Below are 25,009 nucleotides of genomic sequence, written 5' to 3'. Positions count from 1 at the left end.
GCTGCTGGCATAAGCCAAAGCAAACAGGAACTGAGCAGAGAGAGCAACCGTGTTTTTGAGGTGATAATTACTGAGATCACTTGTGGGTGTTATGGGGAGGTACTGGTAGGCACTTTGTTGCCCATGTGGTGACCCAATGGTGACCGAGGTATTAGCTGTTGGGCTTTGCTGGAGTGCTGGGTCTCCAGCAGTTCCCCAAAGGCCCAATGGGCCTTCTTTAAGTGGGAGGGCCCAGATCCTGGAACCCCCTACTTTACGAGTCCTGGTTGGCCTTGTCTTTAATGGGTCTTCAGTTTTTTGTTAAACAAGCACTGGGGGTTAATATACCGTATTTTTCGCTCTATAAGATGCACCAGACCACAAGACGCACCTAGTTTTTGGAGGAGGAAAAGAAGAAAAAAAATATTCTGAATCTCAGAAGCCAGAACAGCAAGAGGGATCGCTGTGCAGTGAAAGCAGCAATCCTTCTTGCTATTCTGGCTTCTGGGATAGCTGCACAGCCTGCATTCGCTCCATAAGACGCACACACATTTCCCCTTACTTTTTAGGAGGGAAAAAGTCAGTCTTGTAGAGCAAAAAATACGGTATGTTCCCCCCATGCTACTCACAGGAATTCTGTTTTAACCTGATCTTGAGTTTTAATGGTATTTTATTTTCCCCCAATTATCTTGTGACTGAGCTGCCCGGCATAGTGCCTAATGGCAGGGTAAAAAAATTGCAAATAAATAAACGAGAAACTTCTGTTTGTGATATGGTGAATATGTAATGGCTCTGCCTGTAATGCTAAGCCATAGAATCAGCAAGCAAGAGTGCAGGTATGCAAGACAAAAATCGCAGCTGTTTTGCTGCTGCTACTGTGGTACCAGAGATTAAGCCATAGTTTGACTTAGTTGTGTCCGAACTCAGGCTAATGGTTTGCCTTGTTCCAAAGAGATCATAAGCTGTAACCACGGTTTTGTGTGTGTGTCTTACTGCCTTTTTTTTTTTAATTGTGCACTCATAAAGATATCGGAGTAGCTATATGTAATCCCACTTTCAATACTTTTTGTGCCTTCAACACTTTCAGAACGAACATATTACTTTGTTTCCAGTCAGTGTATGTCCCACCGTTGCCTGCTGAAATCCTGCAATTTTTACACCACAAATATTCTGGTTAATTTTTTTGTCCTGCTTTTGTGGGAGTGTCCCTCCAGATGGCAATAATGTGGTATCAGTCAATGTCACAGAACAACTAATAAACCAGAATTACCGTATTTTTCGCCCTATAGGACCCACTTTTTCCCCTCCAAAAATGAAGGGGAAACGTGTGTGCTTCCTATGGGGCGAATGCAGGCTTTTGCTGAAGCTTGGAGAGCGAGAGGGGTCCGTGCACACCGACCCCTCTCTCTCTTCAGGCTTCAGGAAGCTATCCGTAAGCCTGGGGAGTTTCCGCAGGGCTCCCTAGGCTGCGGATAGCAGCCTGCTGCCCGGAGCGCGCGGCGCACTGAAGCAGAGCGCCCCGTGCTTTGGGAAGCTATCCGCAGCCTAGGGAGCCCTGCGGGAGTTCCCGTGGCTGGGGGGGGGGGAAATATTTTTTTTTCTTTATTCCCTCCCCCCCAAAAACTAGGTGCGTTCTATGGGCCGGTGCGTCCTATAGGGCGAAAAATACGGTATGTGCAGAAGCTCCAGAATAAATGTACCACTCAGTGGCAGAGCTTCATGTTCTGGCACGGGGGGGGGCAGAGAGCAGGTGGGGGGCGGGGCAGCCGCGATGGCACCCCACCGGGATCGTGCTGCTGGGGTTGGTGTGCCCCCCCTGCACTCTTCCTCCTCCACCAGTGGTACCACTATGTTGCAGAATCTTGCAAGCAAAAACAAAACCACTAGTATGGAGGGCCCTGTTTTAAAATCATGATGATGATGATGATGATAATTTGCAGGCTTCCTCCAGGCATCTGGTGGGCCACTGTGAGAACCAGGTCTGTTCTTGGCACTAGTAGGGAGTGGGTGGCACTGTGGTCTAAACCAGTGAGCCAGTGTGGTGTAGTGGTTAGAGCGGTAGTCTTGTAATCTGGGGAACCGGGTTCGCGTCTCCGCTCCTCCACCTGCAGCTGCTGGGTGACCTTGGGCCAGTCACACTTCTTTGAAGTCTCTTAGCCCCACTCACCTCACAGAGTGTTTGTTGTGGGGGAGGAAGGGAAAGGAGAATGTTAGCCGCTTTGAGACTCCTTAGGGTAGTGATAAAGCGGGATATCAAATCCAAATCCAAACCACTGAGCTTCATATGCTTGCTGATCAGAAGGTCGGCTGTTTCAGTCCATGCTCCTGCCAACTTGGCAGTTTGAAAGCATACCAGCACGAGTAGATAAATAGGTACTGCTGCGGTGGGAAAGTAAACGGTGTTTCCTTGCACTCTGGCACTCACAAGTGTCCCATTGCACCATAGCAGTTTAGTCATGCTGACCACATGACCTGGAAAGCTGTCTGTGGACAAACCCCAGCTCCCTCAGCCTGAAGCCAGATGAGGTCAAGTTTGACTGGACTTAACCGTCCAGGGGTCCTAAACCTTTACCTAGATAGTAAATTTTCCTAGGTTTACTCAATGTACTAGCCAAAACTTGTTCATCAAAGGACAATTAACATGCACGTGGGAACTGACCAGCCCAGATTCAAATTCGTAAGACACACTTTATTAAAAACAATGCCTCCGCAGTGCATGAAACTGAAAGCAGTTTGAAAGCATGTTAATGGATAACTGTATGCCGTTTCACAATAACCTGCAATTTCTATTTTCGAAGAGGCACAAACGTACGTTTTGGAGGGACGGGAGAAAGTGTTAAAATTAAAAATTAAATGCACCAGTAAAGCTAGTATCAATCAAGGGAAAGAAATCTAGTCTAGCTCCTTTTAACATCCTCCATCATGGCCAATGTCTTTCATGGGTGGATGCCATTTCCTGCTTCACAGAAAAAGCCAAACAATACCTTTTCAACCCTTCCCCGCAAACTAACTGATCCAGCAGTTAGCAGCTGCGAATGCAAATGCAGCCAAGCGAATGCAGAAGCCGCTTCTCTCCTCCCCACGACAGCAAGGGATCAAAAGCATATACGCATTAGCCCTCTCTCTGTATATGTCTGGCTGGCAGAGAACAGGGCGTGGGCAGCAGCAGCAGCAGCAGCAGCAGCTCATCTGCAAGACTGCGGATATTCTCTCTCCTTCCTGCTGCACCAGGATGCAACTGAAACCAACACTGGAGCAACCCTTTGAAGGGTACAGCCGGAAATAAAACTGGCTCCCGTTGCAGCATTTTTAATTTTATTTTAAAAACCAGCCCCCGAAGGACAGGGATTTGGATGCATCCGTGCAAAGGAGATAAAGAGAAGCCCCGCCCCCGCCCCGCCGCTTCCTTATTGGCACTGCAGCCCGAAGGACGGCAGGGGCGGCGGCGGCGGCGTCCAGCCCGCTCCCTCGCTCGCGCGCCCTGCCTTCCAAGTCGCGGCGAGCCCGCCGAGGCCGCAGCCCGCTGCCGGTTGGCTCCTCCGCTGCGCCACTTTGCATGTTGCCGCTCTGCCCGCTCCCCATTGCACGGCGGCTGGGCGGTATTTGCATGCGGCCGACGCCTGCGGCCAATCAGGGCCCCGCAGCCGGCCGGCCCCTCTCGTCTGTGGAGGACAGGGCGTGGCGCGGCGCGCAGGCGCGGCAGCCCCTTCCTTGTGCTCGGGCTTTGATTGCTGCCGGAGAGGGCTTCTCTCTCTCTCTCTCTCTCTCTCTCTCTCTCTCTCTCTCTCTCTCTCTCTCTCTCCCGCCTCCTCCTCCTCGAGACTGGGCTGGGTTTGGAGCAGAGGGAAGAAAAGGCGTCGCACGGGGGGATCGCGGCTCCTTTCTCATCCTTGCGATTTTTTTTTTGGGGTGGGCGGGTGTGCAAACGACACCGCTGCACGGTTTGCTTTTCAAATATATATATGCTGCATCTGTACTTTTAAATTTTATTTCTTGCAAGGAAGACAAGCGCAGCACTGTTTGCGTGCCCTTTTCAAAAATACGAACAACACTATTGCAATTTTTTAAAGCAAACGAGCGCTTTTTTTGGGTGCACGAACAGAATCTGCAGAAAGTAGGGGTTTTATTTATTACTATTTTTTAAAAAAGAAGGGTTGCGTGGGACTTTGTTTCCCCGAGATGTCTTACCAAGGGAAGAAAAACATTCCACGCATCACGGTGAGTTGCAGGCGGTGGCGACGAGGGTGGCGCGTGGGAGGGCGATGTGGATCAAGCCCTTTGTGTGTGCATTAAGGGGGGAGAGGCAGAGAGGCTTCTGCAAGCAGCGCGCTCAAGAAAGCCTTGGATGCCGCCGTCGAGATATATCTAATGATGATAATAATAATGAAGATGATGGGGAGGGAAGGAGGGGGAACCTGGTGCAAGCGGGGGAACAATGGTTGCCTTGAAGTTGCGTAGCGGATGCAAACGTGAAGAGCTCCTCTTTCTCTCTCTCCCCCCCGCGCTTTGTTATTTGTGGCCGCCAGAAAGATGCTTTTATCTTGCCATCCCCGGATAGTCACAAGCCGATTGCAGATTTTTCAAGTGTACATGCCTGAAATGATAAAACTGGACACAGAAAGGGGGAGAGAGAGGAAGAGAGAGAGTTGTCCTGTGACTGTACGTTGTTTCATAAGCCCGTGATGAATAGCTGCCCTTAGCGGTCTTGAAGATCTGTTTTGTTCTTCCTTTAAAATACAAATTAACTCTACGCATTCATTCTGGTGGTGGAGAAATGGGGTCCGATGGGGTGACCCTCTTGGCAGCGAGGGTGGGCAGTTGGGAGGTCGACCTGAAGGTGTAGCCTCTGGCAGGAGAGCCAGTGGGTGTATTTTAAAAATTATAATGTCTTTTTAATTTTACTATTTGAAGCGAAGGTTGGAAGAAGGTGGTTGCGATGCTGGGAGCTTTGGCAAGTCTGCCCCACCCGCTGCCTTTTTGGGTGCTGGTGAAGGGAATGGTTGAGTGGTGGGCTTGGCTGGTGTCTTAAATTTCTCTTCTCCGCCCTCCCTTTCCTGATCTCACACCAATTTCGCCCTCTTTATTCATACAAAGGAGGCAAATGGGAGCGGGTAGGGGCAAGGTTGGAAGACGAACCCAGGTCTTTTCCCTCCCACCCCACCCCTTGCAGGAAGTAATGGCGGTGGTGGCTTGGGTGATTTGAGCAGAAAGGGGCTGGCCGCTTGGCTGTTCATCTTTGCTGTCCCTCCCCAGCAAGGAAAAATGGGGAGTGGGCAAGGAAGTGAATAAATGGTTGGTACAGGAGACCCTCACCCTCTGCAGCATGCTTCCATTCTCCCCTCCACCCACCTTTCCCCATCTTTATCCAAGATGAAATAGGAGTCATTTGTCTTCTGTAAGTATTTCTCCCCACTTTGTCAGTCAGAATCTCCCCATATTCATTCCTGCAGGGAATCCGAAGGGGGGCGGGCAAAGGAGAACAGTTACATAATAAAGTCCTAGTGTTCGTTATTGCAGGACCTGATTGCCATGCATGGATTTCAAGATGCAGAGGCATGAAACATGGTACACAGCACAGTTGGATGCGATTGCAGTATATATATTAGTAGGAGATGCAGCTCACTTCTTAAATTAATACTATAATGTGCTCTAAGAAGCAAGAGGCTTAATTTCCTTCTCTTTCCTGTTACTTAAGTGACAACTAGACATGACTGGGACATCATGCCAAACCTTTTTTCTTTGAGTATTAAAGCTGAGAGTTGTGAAGAAATTTTTAAGAATCCAAACAAAATGTTGGGTTGGACAGCAGTCTCTCCCTCCCTCTCTCTTTACGTAACATGGCTCATGTCAAAGAATCCTTTCAGTGAATTGGTATTTTCTCACCGACTCCTAAAATCTAAAACCTTAAAAAAACACACATTGGAGCGACATTAAGGTTATACTCTAGCATGAGGCTGAGAGCAATTCAGGCCTTCAGCTGTTTGGTGCACTTGTTTTTTCCTGCAATGACAGCAGTGCTCTAAGATAAACGGGTGAAATGTATAAAGAGTCTGATCTAGTTTGTTTCAGTGTGTAAACCTAGAATAACTGCAGGGTTAATGGTGTGACAACAATGGAAAAGCACTGACCACGTGACTGCACAGAAGTGGATTTTGCCAGGAGCAACACTTCTGCATCCAACAGTTAATAGAAGAGTGGAATTACTAGGCCTGGATGGGGTTTGAAATTCGTTTTGACTAGTGTCCTTCAACCTTCCAACTCTGTGGTTCATTTTGTAACTCTTAACTTGCAATATGGGTACTGATTTTATGTATTTATTTTTATCTTGTTCTTCCACATTCTTTCTCTGCTCTTTCTCCAGTCTTCTATACTCCTCTTTACAAAATGTAGTTGTGGCACTCTTGGTGCAATCTACTTAATCTAAAGGCATATCTCAGTTATCGGTTGCAACTCTCTGGTTGAAGGCCAGTGACCCAACCCCTTGAAACAAGACAAGTTTCAGTTAACCCAATATCCTTTAGAGACTAGGGTCACATCCACAGTATACATTTACAGACCTCACAGAGCTACAATTCCTGGCACTCTTAACAAATGACAGTTCCCAGGATTCTCCATCACTGTTAAGCTGGTCTAAGAGTTCTTTAAATGTATGGGATGGATGTGACTTAGCTCACGTATTCCACACTTGTAGAGGGATCATAGGACTTCTTCAGAAGTGTGCATGCACACGAAAGCTCATACCAATAACAAACTTAGTTGGTCTCTAAGGTGCTCCTGGAAGGAATAATTGCTTGATTTATCCTGAAGAAGAGCAGATTTAGCTCAAACACCTGAAGGGCTTTCACACAGAAAAGGCCAATGGCGTCTTTGCTGCCCCAGAAGGTAGGACAAACAAGATCATATGGGCCTATATGACGTGAGATTTCAGTTTAACATTTTGGAGGAATGGTAAATCATTTATGGGGTGGGGAGCGGACTGTCCCTCCCAGAAGGCCTTCAAGCAGAAACTGGGCAATTTGCTATGCTCTAAGTTTGGACTGCCCTCTTCTCCAAATGCCAAAGAAGGCTCTCTCCAATTCCTATGAATCTCACTCATTACAACATAAGAAGAGTCAATCTTGGTGAGTTTCATAGGCACCTGTTTGTGGGTCATTGTGCCTTAGAAAACCAGATCTAGATTATTCCAGGGAGTGAACATCTCATGCTGCTTAGCAGTGATGACGACAGGTCTTTTTGGCAAAAGTGTTGGGAATCCAAGTTTAATGTATAAGAGGTTGCCACCACAGAACATTTCAGATGTCTACTTTGACTTGCGGACGCATTTTGCGCTTAAAGATTCTCCATTTGCGAGCACTTCCAAAAGTCTGGGTGCCATTTTTTTGCACCTGGGTGACACTCATGAATTACTAAAATGTATGTGCTTTGAAACCACGAAGTATATGTTAAGGATAGACAATATGTTAAGGAATTTAACAATGAAGAGTAGAGTGTTTTGAAAACTGAAGTAAAGGTAAAGGGACCCCTGACCATTGGGTCCAGTCGCAGCCGACTCTGGGGTTGCGGCACTCATCTCACTTTATTGGCCGAGGGAGCCGGCGTACAGCTTCCGGGTCATGTGGCTAGCGTGACTGAAAACTGAAGTATGGTACCAATATTTTTATTGTAAACACCAAATTAAGCATGAATTAAGAATTTCTGCTAAAAATTTGATATTAGCAATGTTTCACTTATGTGAAATGTGTATTAATTCGTGCTTATCAAATTAATAAATAAAAAGTGTTGCCAGCCCCTCCCCCTGGTGGTGACTAGACATTCTGTTTTGGCGCCCACAACCCAGGTCCCAGAAGCCATTTGGCTCCTAGCTTTTCTACCCCAGTTTCTAACACTGGTTTCAGAGCAAGTTACAGTGCAAAGTTGAAGATGGATTCAAATGTGTGTGTCTGAGGCCCTATCTGCACTGTCATAGGGGCTGAGGTGGTGCTTGAATATGTGTTCCCTACTCCCCTGACAAAGCTACGGTTCTGAGAGTGGTTTAACAATCCCTCTTCCCAGGTAACTGGGAATTGTAGCTCTGTGTGAGGAATAGGGATCTCCTAACAACTCTCAACACCCTTGATAAACTACAGTTCTCAGGATTCTTGGGGGGAAACCATGATGGTTTAAAGTGGTGAGATACTGCTTTAAATGCATAGTGCAGATGGGGCCCGAATCTCTGCTGAAAAGAGACCTATGGCCTCTTGCATTTTGTGCCATGCATCTTGCATTTTCCACCTGCTCCATAGACTGACAACCCATCTGCAGCAAGAGTAACCTGCGTCCCTCCAGATGATGCTCTGTGTTCTTGGCAAACACAGCCCACTATCTACAGTGGTGGTCCCCAGATGTGGTACTCCCTCCCTGTGAATATTGCGTGTGTCTCTAACACGAGTGTCTTTTAAGGGCCAGTTAAAGGCTTGCTTCCGCCCCTCCCCCAGGCCTTTGGCACATAGTGTTAATGATACCCACAAACTTCTGCCGGTGGCATTTTTATGGTTTTAACAATGATTTCCGATTGTTTTGATGTTGTGGAATGATGATTGAAGGGCAAGAGATAAGAAAAATGATTGGATAATTACATAAGGTGGACCGTCGCTAGTCATGTGACTCTTGACCACAAGATTGCCGCTGTGCTGAGAGGATGGAGGAAGAGGTCCCAGTTTGATTGGAATAAGGCATGTGATTTCTTGCCCATGTGACTGGTTGTGAAAACTTGCTTTAAAGTAGAGTAAGGTTTTTACAGCCTCTGGCGTATCAATTTTTATGTTGTTGTTCCTAGCCTGAAACCATAGGCTGGGAGGTATGATTAGGCCAATGCAAAGGAATTGGGTTTACTCCTTGTAGTTGATCCTACCACTCTGGCTACCGATTGCAGCAGATCCCACCTAAATATTCTCTATATAACTACCATGGGTTATCTTTTGGTTTTCGAGTGAGGGTAAACCTAGATCCTTGGGGAGACAGGCAGAAGTTGAGCAAATAATAAAATATTTATTTTACAGAACAAAACTGATAAAATACAAGATGCATCAGCTGATAAAGGTCTTTCAGGAAACAGTTAGCTTATTAATCATTATACTAAACCTAGTAGGTGTTACTGGCTTCTAAACAAGGTAGTAAACACACAGTTGCGTAATTCAGTTATTACTCCTCATTTAAATGTTACAGGTTTCTAGACTAGTTGGTAAATGCTCAGCTTATTTCCAGTTATTTTGCTTCAGTTTTTAACTTAGTTGTTGTGTAGCTGTTACAGCTTAATACATTGGTTCTTAAACAAGGTGGAACTTTCTGTCAGTTCCCAACCTTTTCTCAATCCCACTCCTGAGGTACTTCCAACAGTATAATAGACAGTGGATCACTACACTGGTTTGGGAGTCTTTTCTTTCTAGAAGATCTCTTTCCTCCTGACTGACCAAGGAGACGGTATCCTCACAGCTTCTACTTCTCTAACTCAGCCCTCCAGTTAACTCCCGTCTAAATACTCTCCCAAGACAGTATTTTTGTATCTAAGGTCAGAGGCTTCCTTCTCTGGCTACAGATAATTTCCTCAGAGTGGATGTTGCACGCATAGATCCGAACCAACTCTCCTTCTCTTCCTCTTGCTCTCTCTTCAGCCTACCCTATCTGAACCCTCCCTCAGAAACGGCTCCTTTTATTTCCTCTCCCAAAGTGCTGGTCCACCTCCCTCTGACCAGCTGTCTTGGTAGCAGTCGGAGAGATGCTCCAGCCTCTGGTGGAATTCCAAGGCACTGGTCTGGCTCAGCTGTCTGTCACACTCCTCTTCTAATATCTCTTGGACCCACAGCTCATTGTCAGGCGGCCAGCTTCCATGGAGGCAGCTTATACTGTTTCTCTGTTAGGGATAGCCAGCATCCTGCTCCCCCCGTGGCCAGCCAGGTGGCTATGGGAAGCCCACCATCAGGACGGGAGCACAACACTTTCCCTGCTTGTGATTCCCAGCGACTGGCATTGAGAGGCATGCTGCCTCCAAGAGTGGAGCTAGAACATCTGCAAAAACCTTGCATTCTCTCAAAGCTGCAATTCCATGTGTGCTTCTTGAGCCTAAGCCTTTAAAACTGAAGTGGAAAAATGTTTTATTTTATGTACCGCTTTACTGTAAAAAGAAACAAAGCAAACCTTTAGAACGACAGCACAACTTCCCAGTAAACATGCATAGGTTCGGATTGTAATAGTTGCTTGAACCTTGCACATGAGCATTTATTTTAACCAGCCTGCTTTGTGTTTCTGTTCGCTTGATCTCCTGTTGTGCAGCTATGAGTTTCTCAGCAAAGATAATTAATCTGCACGGTTGCTTCTTTCTTCCTTTAAAAGCAGTTGAGTGTAGTCTCTTCATTTTTAAGATGCTGGGAGCAATTAATGGCCACAACGCTTGTTGCACGTTAGTCTGCTGTTTTGTTTTGGGGATCCATTATTAGAGATGCTAAATCAAAGGGACTGGATCACACTTTCCCAGCCTTGTGCTCACCAGTACTTTTAGATTGCAGCTGCTATCATCCTTGATGGGGTTTTTAAATAATAATTTTTTAATTAGTTTTTAATTACAGTCCAATAATAGCCTCATTATAACAATACCAACTTATAATACAATTATTAATACCAACCATTCAAGTAGCAAATTATATAATTTAGTTAAAGTGGCCCCCCGCGTGCTAGATTTGATGAGTTCATAATTTTCTTTATTTCTGCATTCCAAAATCTTATTTGTTTCAAGTACATTCCAGTCATAATAATCCGTTATACAGCAACTGCAATATTAATAACTTCCATTCCTGTTGACACATTAAATTATTTATAAAACTTTAAGTGAGGAACTCAAACTATATCCTTGTTCTTCCTGTGTGTGGCAATTATTCTGTCCATGGTGTTTCGTCCTGTCCTTGTAAGATGTTATGCCTTTCTTTCCCCCAATTGTTGCTATTATCCATCATCTCATTGTTATTCCAGAAATTTCTCCATCGCTCCATCTTGTGCTTCATTGTTTTGCACCGAGAACTTTAACAACAGCTGCAAAAGTCGCTCTGTCCCAGTAAATAAACTGTTGCCACCATTTATACCCTCAGCCTGGGAAGAAGAGTGGTCTGTCAGACTGCAGATGACTCAGTAAAGAACCTTATCAGTTCCTTGGCAGATCACAGACTCCTTTCATCCTTCCTTCCAGCTGAAGATATATCTTTCCAATTAAATTAACTTCCAAGTCCTCTTAGCGTTACTCTGTTCACTTCGTAGATAATAAAGGATGGGGAAGAGTCAGCTCTAAGTTTCCATCACACACCTTTTGTAAAATAGAGCTTCCCTCCCAAAATAGAGAAACCGTAGGCTCCCCTCCCCCTCCCACCGTCTTTTGCACTGAATGAAGTCTTATCTCAAATTCAAACCTTGAAGTCCTTGCAGTTGGTTTGTTCCGCAGTTTGTGATCTCATCTCTTCCAGTACTTTATTCCAATGAAGCTCTAATTAACTGGAGAACCTCGGCTTCTTAATGGCGGCATTGGAGGGTTTTTGTTAGGCGAAGTGCTTTTAAATTCAGTGCCTCCCTGCCCCCCCCATTCCATGCAGGAGCGAGAGCCAGGTACCCAGAGGAACTGTGAGCGAAGCCAGTTCCCCCTATCCTTGGGGGGGAATTTGCAAGGATGATTTACCCTCAATCATCCTTGTTTTTCCTTCGCCTACGATCTCCTGCTGTTGTGGGGCAGCCTCCATTAAGGCAAAGTGGAACTGGATGGTTGGCTGTGGTGACTGGTAGGGATGGGTGACATATTGATAAAACGTCCAAAATTGTTTGGAAGTCCACACCATGATAATGGTTTCATAATATTTGACATGGTGATATATTGCAAATCACAATGTGTGTGTGTGTGCTACGCAACTTTTACTGTCCCTGGCCATCGGGCATGCTAGCTGGGGCTGATAAGAGTTGGGAGTCCAGCAGGGGTGGAGGAATTGGAAGTTCTGACAACCGGGCAGGGAAGGTGACCCATTTCTGCATGCACTGTTTGAAATTGTGGCCAAGTGATTGCCAGTCCCTGCAAACTCTTTTATTTGGTTTCCCTGAGAAATTTGATTCCATTCACATTTAAAGGTGAATCTACCTAATTTGCACTTTCTGAAACAATGTGTACACTGAAACATAGTCATCCATCAAAATTGGCATTTTCCCACATTTTGCAATTCAATTTTCTATCCCTGGAATGAGTACAAAAATGCATACACTGGGGGAAAGTGTGCATAAAAAATGCATATTTTTGTGTGTGTAGAAAAGTGCATCCTATTATGGGAAATTGCTTTGCAAAAATGTCTGTATTAGGCAAAATTGCATTAAAATGTGTCTGCCTGGCTAAAATAGCACTACAATGCTGATGAGTTTTCATGGATATTCTTTTTATTAAAAAAACCTGTAAACTGACATGGAAATGTGGTGAACTGCACTTAAGACTGAAAAAAGGAGAAATTCAGGTGGAATCTACACACATATAAAAACAGTTCTGAAAATTCTTTTTAAAAGCGTTTTTAAAAACACATTGAATTTTCCATAAGGCTCACCAATGCCACCTAGTGTCACATTGTATATTGCACATAAAACACACTTTAAACGGTTTATTTGCAGCTGTATAGTCCTCAGAAAAATCAAAACTGACAGGTTCCACCATTCCTACTCACACTTGAAATAGATGGGCGTGGCTTGAGCGAAACAGCCTCAAAAGACAGAAGGGGAGGCCTGTGAACTGGTGGTTCACTGCCACAGATCTGGAGGGTCACATGCTCGCCATCTACAGTGGACAGGATGCAAATAAACATGTCTTCCTTAACACACTGGTTTCAGTGTGGGATGTGCTGGCTTCAATATTAGTGCAGGATAAACGCTTCTGTTTCTACTATTAAAACATTTTGATCTGGTTGAAATGTCGTCTCTCTGGCTTTCTGCTTCCCTGTCCCTCCCTTCTCCTGCTTAACTTGTGACTGTAGATGTGTTTTCATTGGACTTTACAGTAGCTGCATAAGAGGGGAGAAAATATCTCCTGAATTGAAACCTTTCTAGCCCTGAGCTGAAAGGACTTGTTTGTGTTGGAAATCCCATGGCAACAGACTTTTGGTCAGTTTCCTTACTTGCCGTTGACTCAGTACAAACCCAAGTGAAGTAACCTCTATGGTGTCTTTAGGCAGCTAAGCTTGCAGCTAAATTAAAAATAAGGCTTTTTGGAAAGCCATTAATATGCCTCATCTAAAGCATGTCACTCTGCAGTAGCCAAATCTTGGAAAGACTTTAATTGGTGGTGGATGCTGCTTAATAAACAGATATACAAACTCTGTCTGTGTAACCTAATTTTTACTGCTTTTCAGTTGTCACATTGACGAAAGGTTCTGTGGCTCTGAAGCATCATTTCATCTTTCCAGTTGAAAGTCTTGTAGCTGACTTGTTTATATGAAACAGCCTTTGAATAATTCAAAGAGAGATCCTGCCGCAGCTTTTTAATCTGGCACTGTACACTTGTCTTCGCATAATTAAGTATTGTTTGATGTCTCTTTGTTTCAGAGTGATCGTCTTTTGATCAAGGGTGGTAAAATTGTTAATGATGACCAGTCTTTCTATGCAGACATTTACATGGAAGATGGCTTGATAAAGTAAGTACCCAGTAATATATTTTTTTTGGAGTGGGGTTGCATATCAGAAATGTAAAATCTCATAAAAGAAATCGCAGAAGACAACTCAGCAAGGCTTTTGTGTTTTTGTTTTTAAAACCTTAGCTGATGATCGTAGGGTCCGGGTAGGTTTATGTTGGGAGAGTCATTTGTTAGATACTGGGTTCTGAACCATATAATGCTTTAAAGGTCAAAACTGGCAGCTTTCTAGGGTTGTCTAAAAACTGGGCATAGGGTTCCATTCTCATAAGAAGCTACCTAAGAACCACCTTGCCTTTAGGGAAGTGGCGAGAGCGAAAAGGTATAACACCTTGGAGAGCTGCCCAGTATCTGACTCTTGGTGTTCTAGCTAAGGTGGCCTCTCTCCCATGCATTTGAGGACTCATTTCTTCTTCTTTTTTTTTACCTTATTCTTGAATGGTGACCCACCTTGGATTAAGCTGTAGCCTGGTGGTAGGTCCCGATCCATCAGCTGAAGATCAGCGCTCTAGAGCAGCCTTCATTCAACCTTGAGTTGTTGGCATACAACCCCATTGTCCTCACCCAGCATGTGCAAAGGTTGGGGGTAGTGGAGTCTGCAGTTCACTGGAGTCTGGGGACCAGGGGTTGGGGAAGGTTTCTTTAGGATCTTGGGCAGAGCGTTTCCCATCACCTGTTCCCAGAACTCCTTTAACTTGTCCTTCTCCAACCTGGTGCCAGAGAGTGTGGTTGTGGAGGCACCAAGTTGCAGGAAGGCTTCTTTAATTGGAGATGCTAGCAACTGAATCTAAAAGCATTTGCTGTGCTTTTGGGTGTTTCACCCTCTCCTAGGCATTTTTTGCTTCAGTGTCCCAATAATAATAATAATAATAATAATAATAATAATAATTATTATTATTATTATTTTGTTCTCTAGTGTTATCTGCAAACTCATCCCCTAATCGACAGTAGCTTTGCCTACTTTAGTTTCTGAGCTATAGGTTGTCAGTAGAACAAGCTTTTTAGGCTACAGTCTGGTGCACACTTACATTAAACTCAGTGGGACTTCCTTGTGAGTAAGCATGCATAGGATGGCAGTGTTGCAGTAGGGCTGGGAGCCCTATCTCAAATCCTTTGGATCCAGTTGGGTGATTCTGACAATGTCGGATCCAGGTTTTAAGAGAGTTTCTTCCAGCACGTACTTTCTGACATAATAAAAACATGTTCCAGACTTCCTTGGAATAAAATTTTCTTTGCGTAGGAGAAAGGAGGAACATGGATACACATCTTGGCTACATGTTCAACACATCTGTTCTTTTACTCAGAATTTAAAGTAAGAGTAGTGAGTGACAGACATGTAATTATATTATCTCTCTCTCTCACACAAACAACAACAACTTTAAAATACAGTGGTGCCCCGCAAGACGAATGCCTCGCAAGACGGAAAACCCGCTAGACGAAAGTAGGAGACTCCACCACACTCCTTGGCAGCAAATTCCACTGTCGAACAGCTCTTACTGTCAGGAAGTTCTTCCTAATGTTTAGCAAGAAAGAAGATTCCACCTAAACATTAGGAAGAACTTCCTGACAGTAAGAGCTGTTCGACAGTGGAATTTGCTGCCAAGGAGTGTGGTGGAGTCTCCTACTTTGGAGGTCTTTAAGCAGAGGCTTGACAACCATATGTCAGGAGTGCTCTGATGGTGTTTCCTGCTTGGCAGGGGGTTGGACTCGATGGCCCTTGTGGTCTCTTCCAACTCTATGATTCTATGATTCTATGAAAGGGTTTTCCGTTTTTGAGCTGCTTTGCAAGACGATTTTCCCTATGGGCTTGCTTTGCAAGACGAAAACGTCTTGCAAGTGTTCCGATTTTTTTCCGCTCCCCCCCTTTTTCTAAGCTGCTAAGCCGCTAATAGCCTTTTAGCCGCTAATCCTTTAATAGCCACTAAGCCTTTAATAGCCGCTAAACCGCTAATAGCACTAAGCTGCTAATAGGGTTGCTTCGCAAGACGAAAAAACGAAGAGACTTGCGGAACGGATTAATTTCGTCTTGCGAGGCACCACTGTATGAGCAGGTTTAATATGCTTCTTGGATGAAGAGACCTGAAAGGTTTCAAGTCAGTTTCAGAAAGTTCTAAGTTTCTCCTATATCCGGGTCCTGGGGGCCACATGACATCCTAGGGAACCTTTCAGGGACCACATGACAGTGGTGGGTGGGGCCAGAGGAAAAAGTGGGTGGGGCAAAGAATGTGATTGTTATATTTGTACCGCAGGCTACATTCTAATTACAGTATGCTAAGTGAGAGGCTCCTGCGCACGCACATTTCTCTGATCTCAACCAAAGCAAACAAAACACATTATTCAACTGCAACTATTATTTCTTAGATTTATTAGTCACTTTGTTACCAAGGCCTTCATGTGGCTTACTTTTTTTGTCCTATTGAGGAACAGATGTGTATTAAACTTGGTTTTTCTAGAATTTAGATCCCACAGAGCTTCAATAATACTGTATACCATGTTGCAACTCCTATAGTTTATAAAAAAGCAAACACAACCTCTCTTGGTTTTGTGTAGCCACGAATGCAAACATTCCTGTTGGGCGATGAGAATGATGGCAAAGCAGAGGTGGAAAAAAAGAATCTGATTATATACCACATTTTTCTGTGGAGATGAAGTTGATGTCTCAAGTCTGCTCCTGTTCATGTTACAGCACAGAAGTTGCATTGCTGGAAAGTTCTCAAAATATGATTGGAGGGACACCTGGTGAAAATTTATTAGTTATTGAATTTATTGAATACCACCCTATACCTGGAGGTCTAAAGGCAGCATATGCTTGACTCTGTCCATGTGGTTATGACATTTTGTATGACTCTGCACAAATGGTCTCTTCTCAGACAAATTGGAGAGAACCTGATTGTGCCAGGGGGAGTGAAAACCATTGAGGCTCATGGACGGATGGTGATCCCTGGAGGAATTGATGTCCACACTCGCTTCCAGATGCCTGAGCAGGGGATGACCTCTTCTGATGACTTCTTCCAAGGAACAAAAGCAGCCCTGGCTGGAGGCACCACTATGATCAGTAAGATCTCGCTCTCTATCAAATATAAATGTAATAGGCTTAACACCAATACTTGTACAGTGGTACCTCGGGTTACAGATACATCAGGTTACAGATGCTTCAGGTTACATACTCCACTAACCCAGAAATACAGTCATATCTCAGGTTACAGCCGCTACAGATTGCGGACGACCAAAACCTGGAAGTACTGGAACAGGTTACTTCCGGGTGTCGGCGGTCGCGCATGCGCAGAAGCGCTAAATCGTGCTTTGCGTATGCACAGAAGCACCTAATCGCCAGGTGCAGGTTGTGAACGCTGTGGGTTGCGAATGTGCATCCCACACTGATCACGTTCGCAACCTGAGTGTCCACTGTAGTACCTCGGGTTAAGGACTTTGCTTCAGGATGAGAACAGAAATCATGTGGCAGCGGCGGCAGGAGGCCCCATTAGCTGAAGTGGTACCTCAGGTTAAGAACAGTTTCAGCTCAAGAACAGCCCTCCAGAACGAATTAAGTTCTTAACCCGAGGTACCACTGTAATAAGAGAGAGAGAACACAAGCTGGTTCCAGGACAAATGAGGAAAAGGCTCTGGTTGAAACAAGCTACAAATATCAATAAAGGGGTGTGACCAATGGAAACTGGGCATGAAATTGATTTTATAGTGTAAAAAAGGTTACCAACAGAAAATGCTCCAAGACTCTGCTCAAGTTCACATTGAGGTTGACAGCCCTCATGGCCAGTGGTCAGGGATTGTATTTATATTGTGATTTTATGTTGTAACCGCCCTGAGGCCTGATGATGATGATGATAATAATTAATTAATAATAAAAAGGAGTTCTAGTCCTACAGCAACTGACAGGTGACAGTTTCTCTTGCACATTTTACTGGGAAGTCATCAGAGAACTTTATTTGCAGATTCAGGTTGTGTTTGCAGTCACTTTTACTTAGGGGGAAGATTACAGCCCATCCATTAAAGAAGAGGCAGCTCTGTCATTTGCAGAACTTCCTTATGGGAAACCTATGATTTTGCTGAGCAGAGAACAGCCACACTTAGGGCAGACTTTACAAACCTTTCAAGTCAAGTAAAAATTTATTGGTTAACCCAATGCATGTTAGAGCCAAACATTTCAAGTGAGACTGATATTATTCACTGTTCCTAAGCCACCTTCCATGGCTCTTCAACTCCAGGTCTATAAAAAGTTCCAAGGAATGCCCAGGAAGGGGCAGAAGTAACCCTGTGCTCCCTCCAACCTTGCCTCAGATTATTTCCCTAACTTCAAAGGGGGTCACTGGCTGTCAGTGCCAGACCCAAGACACTATGCTGCCATAGGTATGAATTGAAAGAGCTGGAGTTGAAAGTGACTGTACCAATGTGAGCAGCTGTTCCAGTGCATATTTACACTGGAAGATGAAGTGAGACTGCCGAGTGAGACTGCTGTTCATGACCCCAGATATCAAAGTACCCACTAGCCACACCGCTAGCAGCTGCTAATTCAGCGTTAATTGTAAGGCATTAATTAGAAGGGGCTGTATGTGCGTGACCTCTTCCTCACAAACAGGACCTCGGTTTGACCCAGATGTACTGATTTGCAGCATCCACTTGTCTTTGCAATTAGAGACGATCAGAGCCTATACATTTTGTTTTGTATCTCTGGTTCTACAGAATACTAGAACGTTATTCATTTGAAATGAAAATTTGGGGATAATAGTTTGGGGGTCTGGCACCCTTGTACACCCCCCGATGCCCAAGTCTCTCACTTATTACCGTATTTTGCGCCCCATAAGACGCTCCGGCCCATAAGACGCACCTAGTTTTTTTGGGGGGGGAATAAAGAAAAAAATTTTTATTCCCCCCCCCCAGGTGCGGGGCTGGAAGAACCAGGTCGGGGAACAGTGGGAAGGCACGCTCTGCCTCCCCGCTGTCCCCCGAGCTTGTGGGGCTGGCGATGGGGAGAAGTGCACCAGTCCCGGGACCGCAGGCAGCTCTGCACGGCCACCTGGAGCGGGGCGGAGCTCCCCCCCCCGGCTCCCGGTGGCCGGGCAGAGCTGCGCTGGTCCCGGGACTGCAGGCAGCTCTGCGCAACCCTCGGAGCCGGTCTCCCGAGGCTTGCACAGAGCTTCCTGAAGCCTGGAGAGCGAGAGGGGTCTGTGCGCACCGACCCCTCTTGCTCTCCAGGCTTCAGCGAAAGCCTGCATTCGCCCCATAAGACGCAGGCACATTTCCCCTTCATTTTTGGAGGGGAAAAAGTGCGTCTTATGGGGCGAAAAATACGGTAATTTAGAAACAATCTAAAATACTCTCAATAGTAACACAGATAAAATCATCACAAAATTTAAAATAACTATACATAACTAAATTATATGCCTGGGTAGACTTGCTGGGGGACAGGTTTTGTACTCCCCCCGCCCCATACACATTTGCTGTGTCAAGAAGGGAAAGGCAGCCGGGGTGTGTGTGTGGCTCAGTCATGTGAGCCTCACTGGAGTCAGACGTCGTACATACTAGGTAGAGTCAATATGGTGCCCTTCAGATGTTGCTCAAGCACAACGGCCACCATCCCTGATCGTTGACCATGATTGCTGGGGTAGATGGAGGTTGTAGTCCAGCGACACCACATTGCATACCCCTGGCCTATAAAGAGACTCCTCCAGGTTCCTAGGTCTTCAGCCTGATATATATGAGTCTTTACTCATATTTTCATGCTTTTCCTCCAGACCTGAAATGGGGATCAACCATTTGGTACACTGACAACTGAGCAACTGCTTGCTCACCATGATCAGCTTTTAGCTTGCAGATGGCCAATGCGGTGTCCTCTGCCCGTCGCTGAACTACGGCTCCTATCAACCCTGAACAATTCTTGCTGTGGCTGATGGGATTTGTAGTCCAAGCGCTGCAGGGCGAGACCCCTGTTTTGGCTGCTGGCCTTTGATGCCTTAATAGGAACACAGGAGACCTCCTTGTACCAGGCCTGACTGCTTGCCCATTTACTGCAGGTTCCTTTTAGTCCCTGGTGTTACTATTTGTGGGCTTCCAGGCACCTGTGCCTCTGGACACTATATAGGGGGAAAAAATGTAATGTGAGACAGAAGCTGGTAGACAGTTGAATTTCTCTAGCAGATTCAGAGGTGTGATCCATAAGTTGACACTTTGCACATGGTGATACTTATGCCTTCCAGGTACGCAGAGATTCAAAAGACTCCACCTTTGAAAAATCTGGGGAAACAAAATCAATTGCGTTTCCTTTGGTTACTTGCAAAATATCATAAGATATGTATTTCTGCAGAGTTTGGAATGAATCAGGGATACTGGGCAAACAAGACACAGATTTGCAGATTTCCCTTCCCTTTTCTATTTTATACTTTGCTCCATCACAGTACATAAAATATAGCTCTGTTTTAATGAATCTTAAAGTTGTTACAATCCTAATTTAATTCCAGCGTTAAATAAAAATGTATTTAGTTTACATTATTTGAGGGGTGTGTGTATATATAGGCATGAATTAGAATCTTTTATTCTTCCTGTGGAAACTTAAACCTGACTTCCCAATACATAATAATTTAATTGATTGTAATAAGACCTATAAAGTTTTACAAGGAATATTAAAATTATCACTAAAAACAATTAAAGATAATTTTAATTATTAATAAAAAGGATTAAAATATGTCAACATTTATGTGTCTGCAGAGGCTAGCCTGAACAAAAATGTTTTAAGAAGGTGCTGAAAAGAGTACTTCCCCCTTATCCCCATTTCAGCGGCTCAGGGGAGGCTTTGGAGCAGCCGGCAGCTGCGCTCCTGGGCTGCTTCCGTGGGGGAGCTGCGCTGCTTTGCCAGCGGCGTATGGTCCTGAATATAAGCCTTCCTTTAACTTTTCACGTTCAGAATTTGGAAAACAAACTGTGGCTTATATTCGGGCCAATATGGTAAATGCTGTGTTTGATGCTGATCCTGGCCTTTGGGGGGGGGGGGTTAGGTCAATTTTTTGGTGTCCTATGGACATTGTCTTGAGTTAGCTGCTTTTCTACAAAATTCATAATAACCGCATGTTGTTCAAATGGGAAAGAATTGAAACTGGATACTCTTTTCACCTCTGGCACCAAAGTATTTTTTTGGTCTGCCCTGACACACTTTAAAACATTAATTATTTAACTTAATTTGATTAACATTTGTATGTGTGTTATATAACCACATTTATTTTTTATTACCTGAGGGATGAAAACACTTTAATAATTGCACTTTTACTTATCTGAACTTGCAGAAGCATTTGTTTGCCAAAACTACGTGGAATAAAAAACAAAAAAAGTCTGGCAGATGGATTGCATGCAGAGATATACTCCCTGCCCCACACCTTTTAGTATTGCTTTCTGGTAACTACTGTATTTTTCGCACCATAGGGCACACCGGACCATAGGGCGCACCCAGTGTTTTTAGGAGGGGGGGAATCAAGGGAAAAAATCTCCCCCCCCAGCCCCAAAGAGCAGCATACAGGCTGCGCACAACCTCTCCCTGCCGGAGAGGTCCTATGGTGCGAAAAATGGCACAAGCCAAGGCAGCGAGCAGGATGGATCCCGCTCGCTGTTTTGGCTTCCCCTTTAGCCCCGTGCAGCCTCTCCCTCTCGGGAGACGCTGCGCAGGGCTTTACTGGGAGGTGGGGGGATTCCCTCACCTCTCCCCAAAGCCCGCAGAAGCCGTGCAACCCCTTTAAAGAGATCGCGGCTTCTCCTGGCTTTTCTGGGAGGTGGGGGAATTCCCCCACCTCCCACAAAACCGGCAGAAGCCGTGCACACTTTAAAAGGGCTGCACGGCTTCTCCTGGCTTTCCTGGGAGGTGGGAGAAGGGACTGATCTCCCTCCTGTGGAAAAGCCTGCAAGAGCACACGGAGCTTGTGTGCAGCTCTTGGGGGCTTTCCCCTCCTGCCTCCCCCCTGCATTCGCTCCATAGGACGCACACACATTTCCCCTTGCTTTTTAGGAGGGAAAAAGTGTGTCCTATGGTGCGAAAAATACGGTATATATTAAAAGGTAAAGGTAAAGGATTCCTGGATGGCTAAGTCCAGTCAAATTTGACTCATCTTGCTTTTCAGGCCGAGGGAGCCGGTGTTTTTCCGAAGACAGCTTTCTGGGTCATGCGGCCAGCATGACTAAACTGCTTCTGGCGCAACGAAGCACCATGACCGAACAACGGGAGCTCACCCTCTCACACAAATTCTTACCTTTCCCATATATTGAAAAGCATGACTCAAGCCCTTAAGTTTAACATTGTCAAGAGGACTGGAAACAATTACAAATGAACAAAAAATAATTTATCAAACCCTGCTTCCAACATAATTTATTCATATGAACATATTAAGCCAACCTTGTAAATAAGCCCACAAATTCCTAGCCTGATTTCTTCTTTTTAACTACTCAGCTAAGAAACTACGTCTTCTACCAGCCTGTTCAGTAGAAGACAAAGAAGGAGCACAGGAATCTGTCTTATACTAAGTCACACCATTGCTTCAACTAGTTTGGTCTTGTCTACACAGTGGGTGGCTCAGTGGTTTAGATCACAGAGCCTCTTGGGCTTGCCGATCAGAAGGTTGGCAGTTCGAATCTGCCTGACAGGGTGAGCTCCTGTTGCTCTGTCCCAGCTCCTGCCAACCTAGCTTTTCGAAAGCATACCAGCACGAGTAGATAAATAGGCACTGCTGCGGTATTTCCGTCTGCTCTGGTTTCCGTCACGGTGTCCCGTTGCGCCAGAAGCAGTTTAGTCCTGCTGGCTTCATGACCTGGAAAGCTGTGGACAAACTCCAGCTCCCTCACCTGAAGCGAGATGAGTGCCACATCCCATAATCGCCTTTGACTGGACTTAATCGTCCAGGGGTCCTTTACCTTTTATCTGTCTACACTTATTGGTAGCAGCCTTCCAGATTTTAGACGGGACATTCCCAGTTTCATCTGCAGATTCCAGGAATTGAACCTGAGACCATCTGCATGCAAAGCTGGCTCTCTGCTACTGAGCTTGGCTCCTTCCCTCAGGTGTACCTAGGGGTTGGTTAGGTAGGCCCCCGCCAAGAGCGCAGTCCCTGGAGGGTGCAAAAATCACCCCTCTCCATTCTGGTTCAGAGTGGCTAGGGGGGCGACACCAATACATCTTGTCAACTCTGCCTTCCCTAAAGGATCATAAGAGGCAGAGCTGAGATGTGGGCTTCCCTTTCAGAAAACAGCACAAAACAGTGGGCTGTTGGAAGAGGAATGTCCCTCTTTTGCCAGTCCACTCACTTGCATGTTATTTTGCATACTCACCTCCGTGGGATTCCTGCTCCTCTAAATCTACCAGATGCACTGCTGAGTCAAATTATTGGTCCAGTTTTGCAGTGCCCCCTACTCTGATTGGCAGAGTCTCCCCACAGTCTCTGGTCATGGCTCTTTCCTAATCTCACTTGAGATGCTTTTAGCAAGAAATGCTGGCAACTAAACATGGGGCCTTCTAGATGCAAAGCATGTGCATCTCCCCCCCCAACCGAGGTGACTCAAGTTTGTTCTGTCTGACTTCACAATAAGAATATATTGTATACCCTGTCATCTGTCATCATAATAAATGGAAATTATTGCTTTTATGGGATTAACTCATGCAAATTAGCTGTGACATTCCTGCTCATGGTAGTTCATTCATTGGAGATACATTTGTCAAAGTGGCTTATGCCGTAAGAGACCTGCTACTTTTAAGGTGTCCCAAAGATCTTTGGGTGCTGTTACACAGCAGTTTATTGTGGACTCGATGCGGCCCATGCATGCAGGTTTTGTGCGTCGTCCACACAACATCACCACACATTATTTTCCTGTTTTATTGGTATTCATCATTTCCATGGAAAAGGTGTGCAGAGCAAAAATGTGTGGATTCTTTTCTTTCCGCAGTGGGCTAGTTTCTCCACCTGCTTTCCCTTTCTAGTGTCCAGGCAAGCAGGAGGCATTGCAGTTCAAGGTCACAATCCAGCCAGGCAAAAAATACTCAAAGAGGGTACAAAGTGGGACCAGTGAGGGATGTAGTTTGGGAGGCATGGGTGTGGCTGGCAAAGGTGTCTGGTCTAGTGAGATTCTTGAGGGCCAGAGCGAGAGAGGCCTGGTGGCCCCTGGGCCTCAGCTTCCACATCCGTGTTGTAGTGCTAAAGGCAGATATTGTATGTGTACTGTTACATGCCCAATAGCCTTGTCTGAATCCTGAATAACGCCTCAGATATTCCTGCCACTTGCTGAAGAGTGTAGCCCCCATCTGTTTCCCTGTCCCCTTCTTACTCCATGACTCTTAAGTGCATTGTGATAACACAACCAACATGAAGCCCGGTTGTGCATTGTGTCTGTGTGCTCCTGTAGCTGAAATGCTGCTTAAAAACCTTTCCAGTGCTATTTTCCTAGCTAAAGTAATTTTATGGATTGCTTTAATGTCGGGATTCTGCTGGGGCCCCTCCCCAGATGAAAGTACTGCTCAGCTGAGCCTGTGGGGTGGCTTGCCAATTAGCACAGAAGGAAACAGCTGCTTATGCTTTCACGTTGCATCAAGCTTTTTGCATCTGGTCATGTTGATAGGATTTATTATGCCATCTTGCTTCTGTCCAGAAAGAAAGATTACTGAGGGTGGAAGCCTCTTTTTGAAAGGGGGATGGTGTAAACAAAGATTATGGTGTCATGTCAGGCCAGATAAGGCACTGTGTCGTCTTTCAACAGGTCCAAAACAGAATCTTGAGCTTGTTTGTCTTGCAGGATATTGTAGCAGGAGCAGAATCCCATGGATTTTGCAGTCCGTTGCCGAATCCAGTAACAGCTGGCATGCAGGATAGGAAGGGCGTTGGAAAATATATTCCCTCTGGCCAACAGGAGGTGGTACCACCGAGATTTGGTTTGAAATTAAATTGAGGGTTGAATGAATGAATTTTCATGAGCACCTTCTTGAAGAAATAGTACAAACTGAATAAATATTACAGCTGTACAAACTGTGGAACACAGATGTGGGAAAAATGAGAGAGAAACTGAAACTGACAGATTCATCCAGCCTTACTAAGACGTGTGCACCATGTCTGCCGCAAACGCTGTGAATATCCTTCCACAGCAGGCTTGCTGTTGAAATTATGTATATCTACGTTTGCAATCTATGCCTCTCTTAGACTGCAGGCCTTGGTGCAGATTTATTCTGGCCATTAAAAGAGGTGAGTGTGATGTTGATGATGGTATGGCAGGTTGAACCCTCTCTTGGCTCATGGTACATTAAAAGGAGCAAAGTGGGAACACGGTTGCTTTTTATTCTAGTTGCACTGTCTTCCATACTGTCACTTAAGAGTGTGTGTGTG

General features: G+C 45.3%; 1 protein-coding gene and 1 long non-coding RNA gene across 5 annotated transcripts in view; one reads left to right on the top strand and one right to left on the bottom strand.

Moving 5' to 3' along the window:
• DPYSL2 (dihydropyrimidinase like 2) overlaps positions 1–25,009 on the top strand; it is an 87,298-nt gene that overhangs the window by 25,188 nt on the left and 37,101 nt on the right. For 2 of the 4 annotated variants that reach the window (XM_082200420.1, XM_082200421.1), the window contains exons 2-3: positions 13,567–13,655; positions 16,523–16,707. In XM_082200420.1, the coding sequence (XP_082056546.1) occupies positions 13,567–13,655; positions 16,523–16,707 (274 nt within the window). Of the gene's footprint in view, positions 1–3,711; positions 4,198–13,566; positions 13,656–16,522; positions 16,708–25,009 lie in introns of those variants that run through there. The other 2 variants (XM_082200422.1, XM_082200423.1) reach the window with 2 other exon arrangements.
• On the bottom strand, positions 19,784–23,178 carry LOC309519612. Its single transcript, XR_014213874.1, has 2 exons — positions 22,971–23,178; positions 19,784–19,901 (listed from the first exon to the last, which is right to left on the bottom strand). It is a non-coding gene; the product is annotated as an uncharacterized lncRNA (long non-coding RNA).

Source organism: Podarcis vaucheri (genome assembly GCF_965113315.1).
Source record: "Podarcis vaucheri genome assembly, chromosome: 15".
NCBI classification, from domain to species: Eukaryota; Metazoa; Chordata; class Lepidosauria; order Squamata; family Lacertidae; genus Podarcis; species Podarcis vaucheri.
The sequence above is the reverse complement of the archived record's forward strand: the minus strand, read 5'-3'. Positions and strand labels throughout refer to the sequence as shown.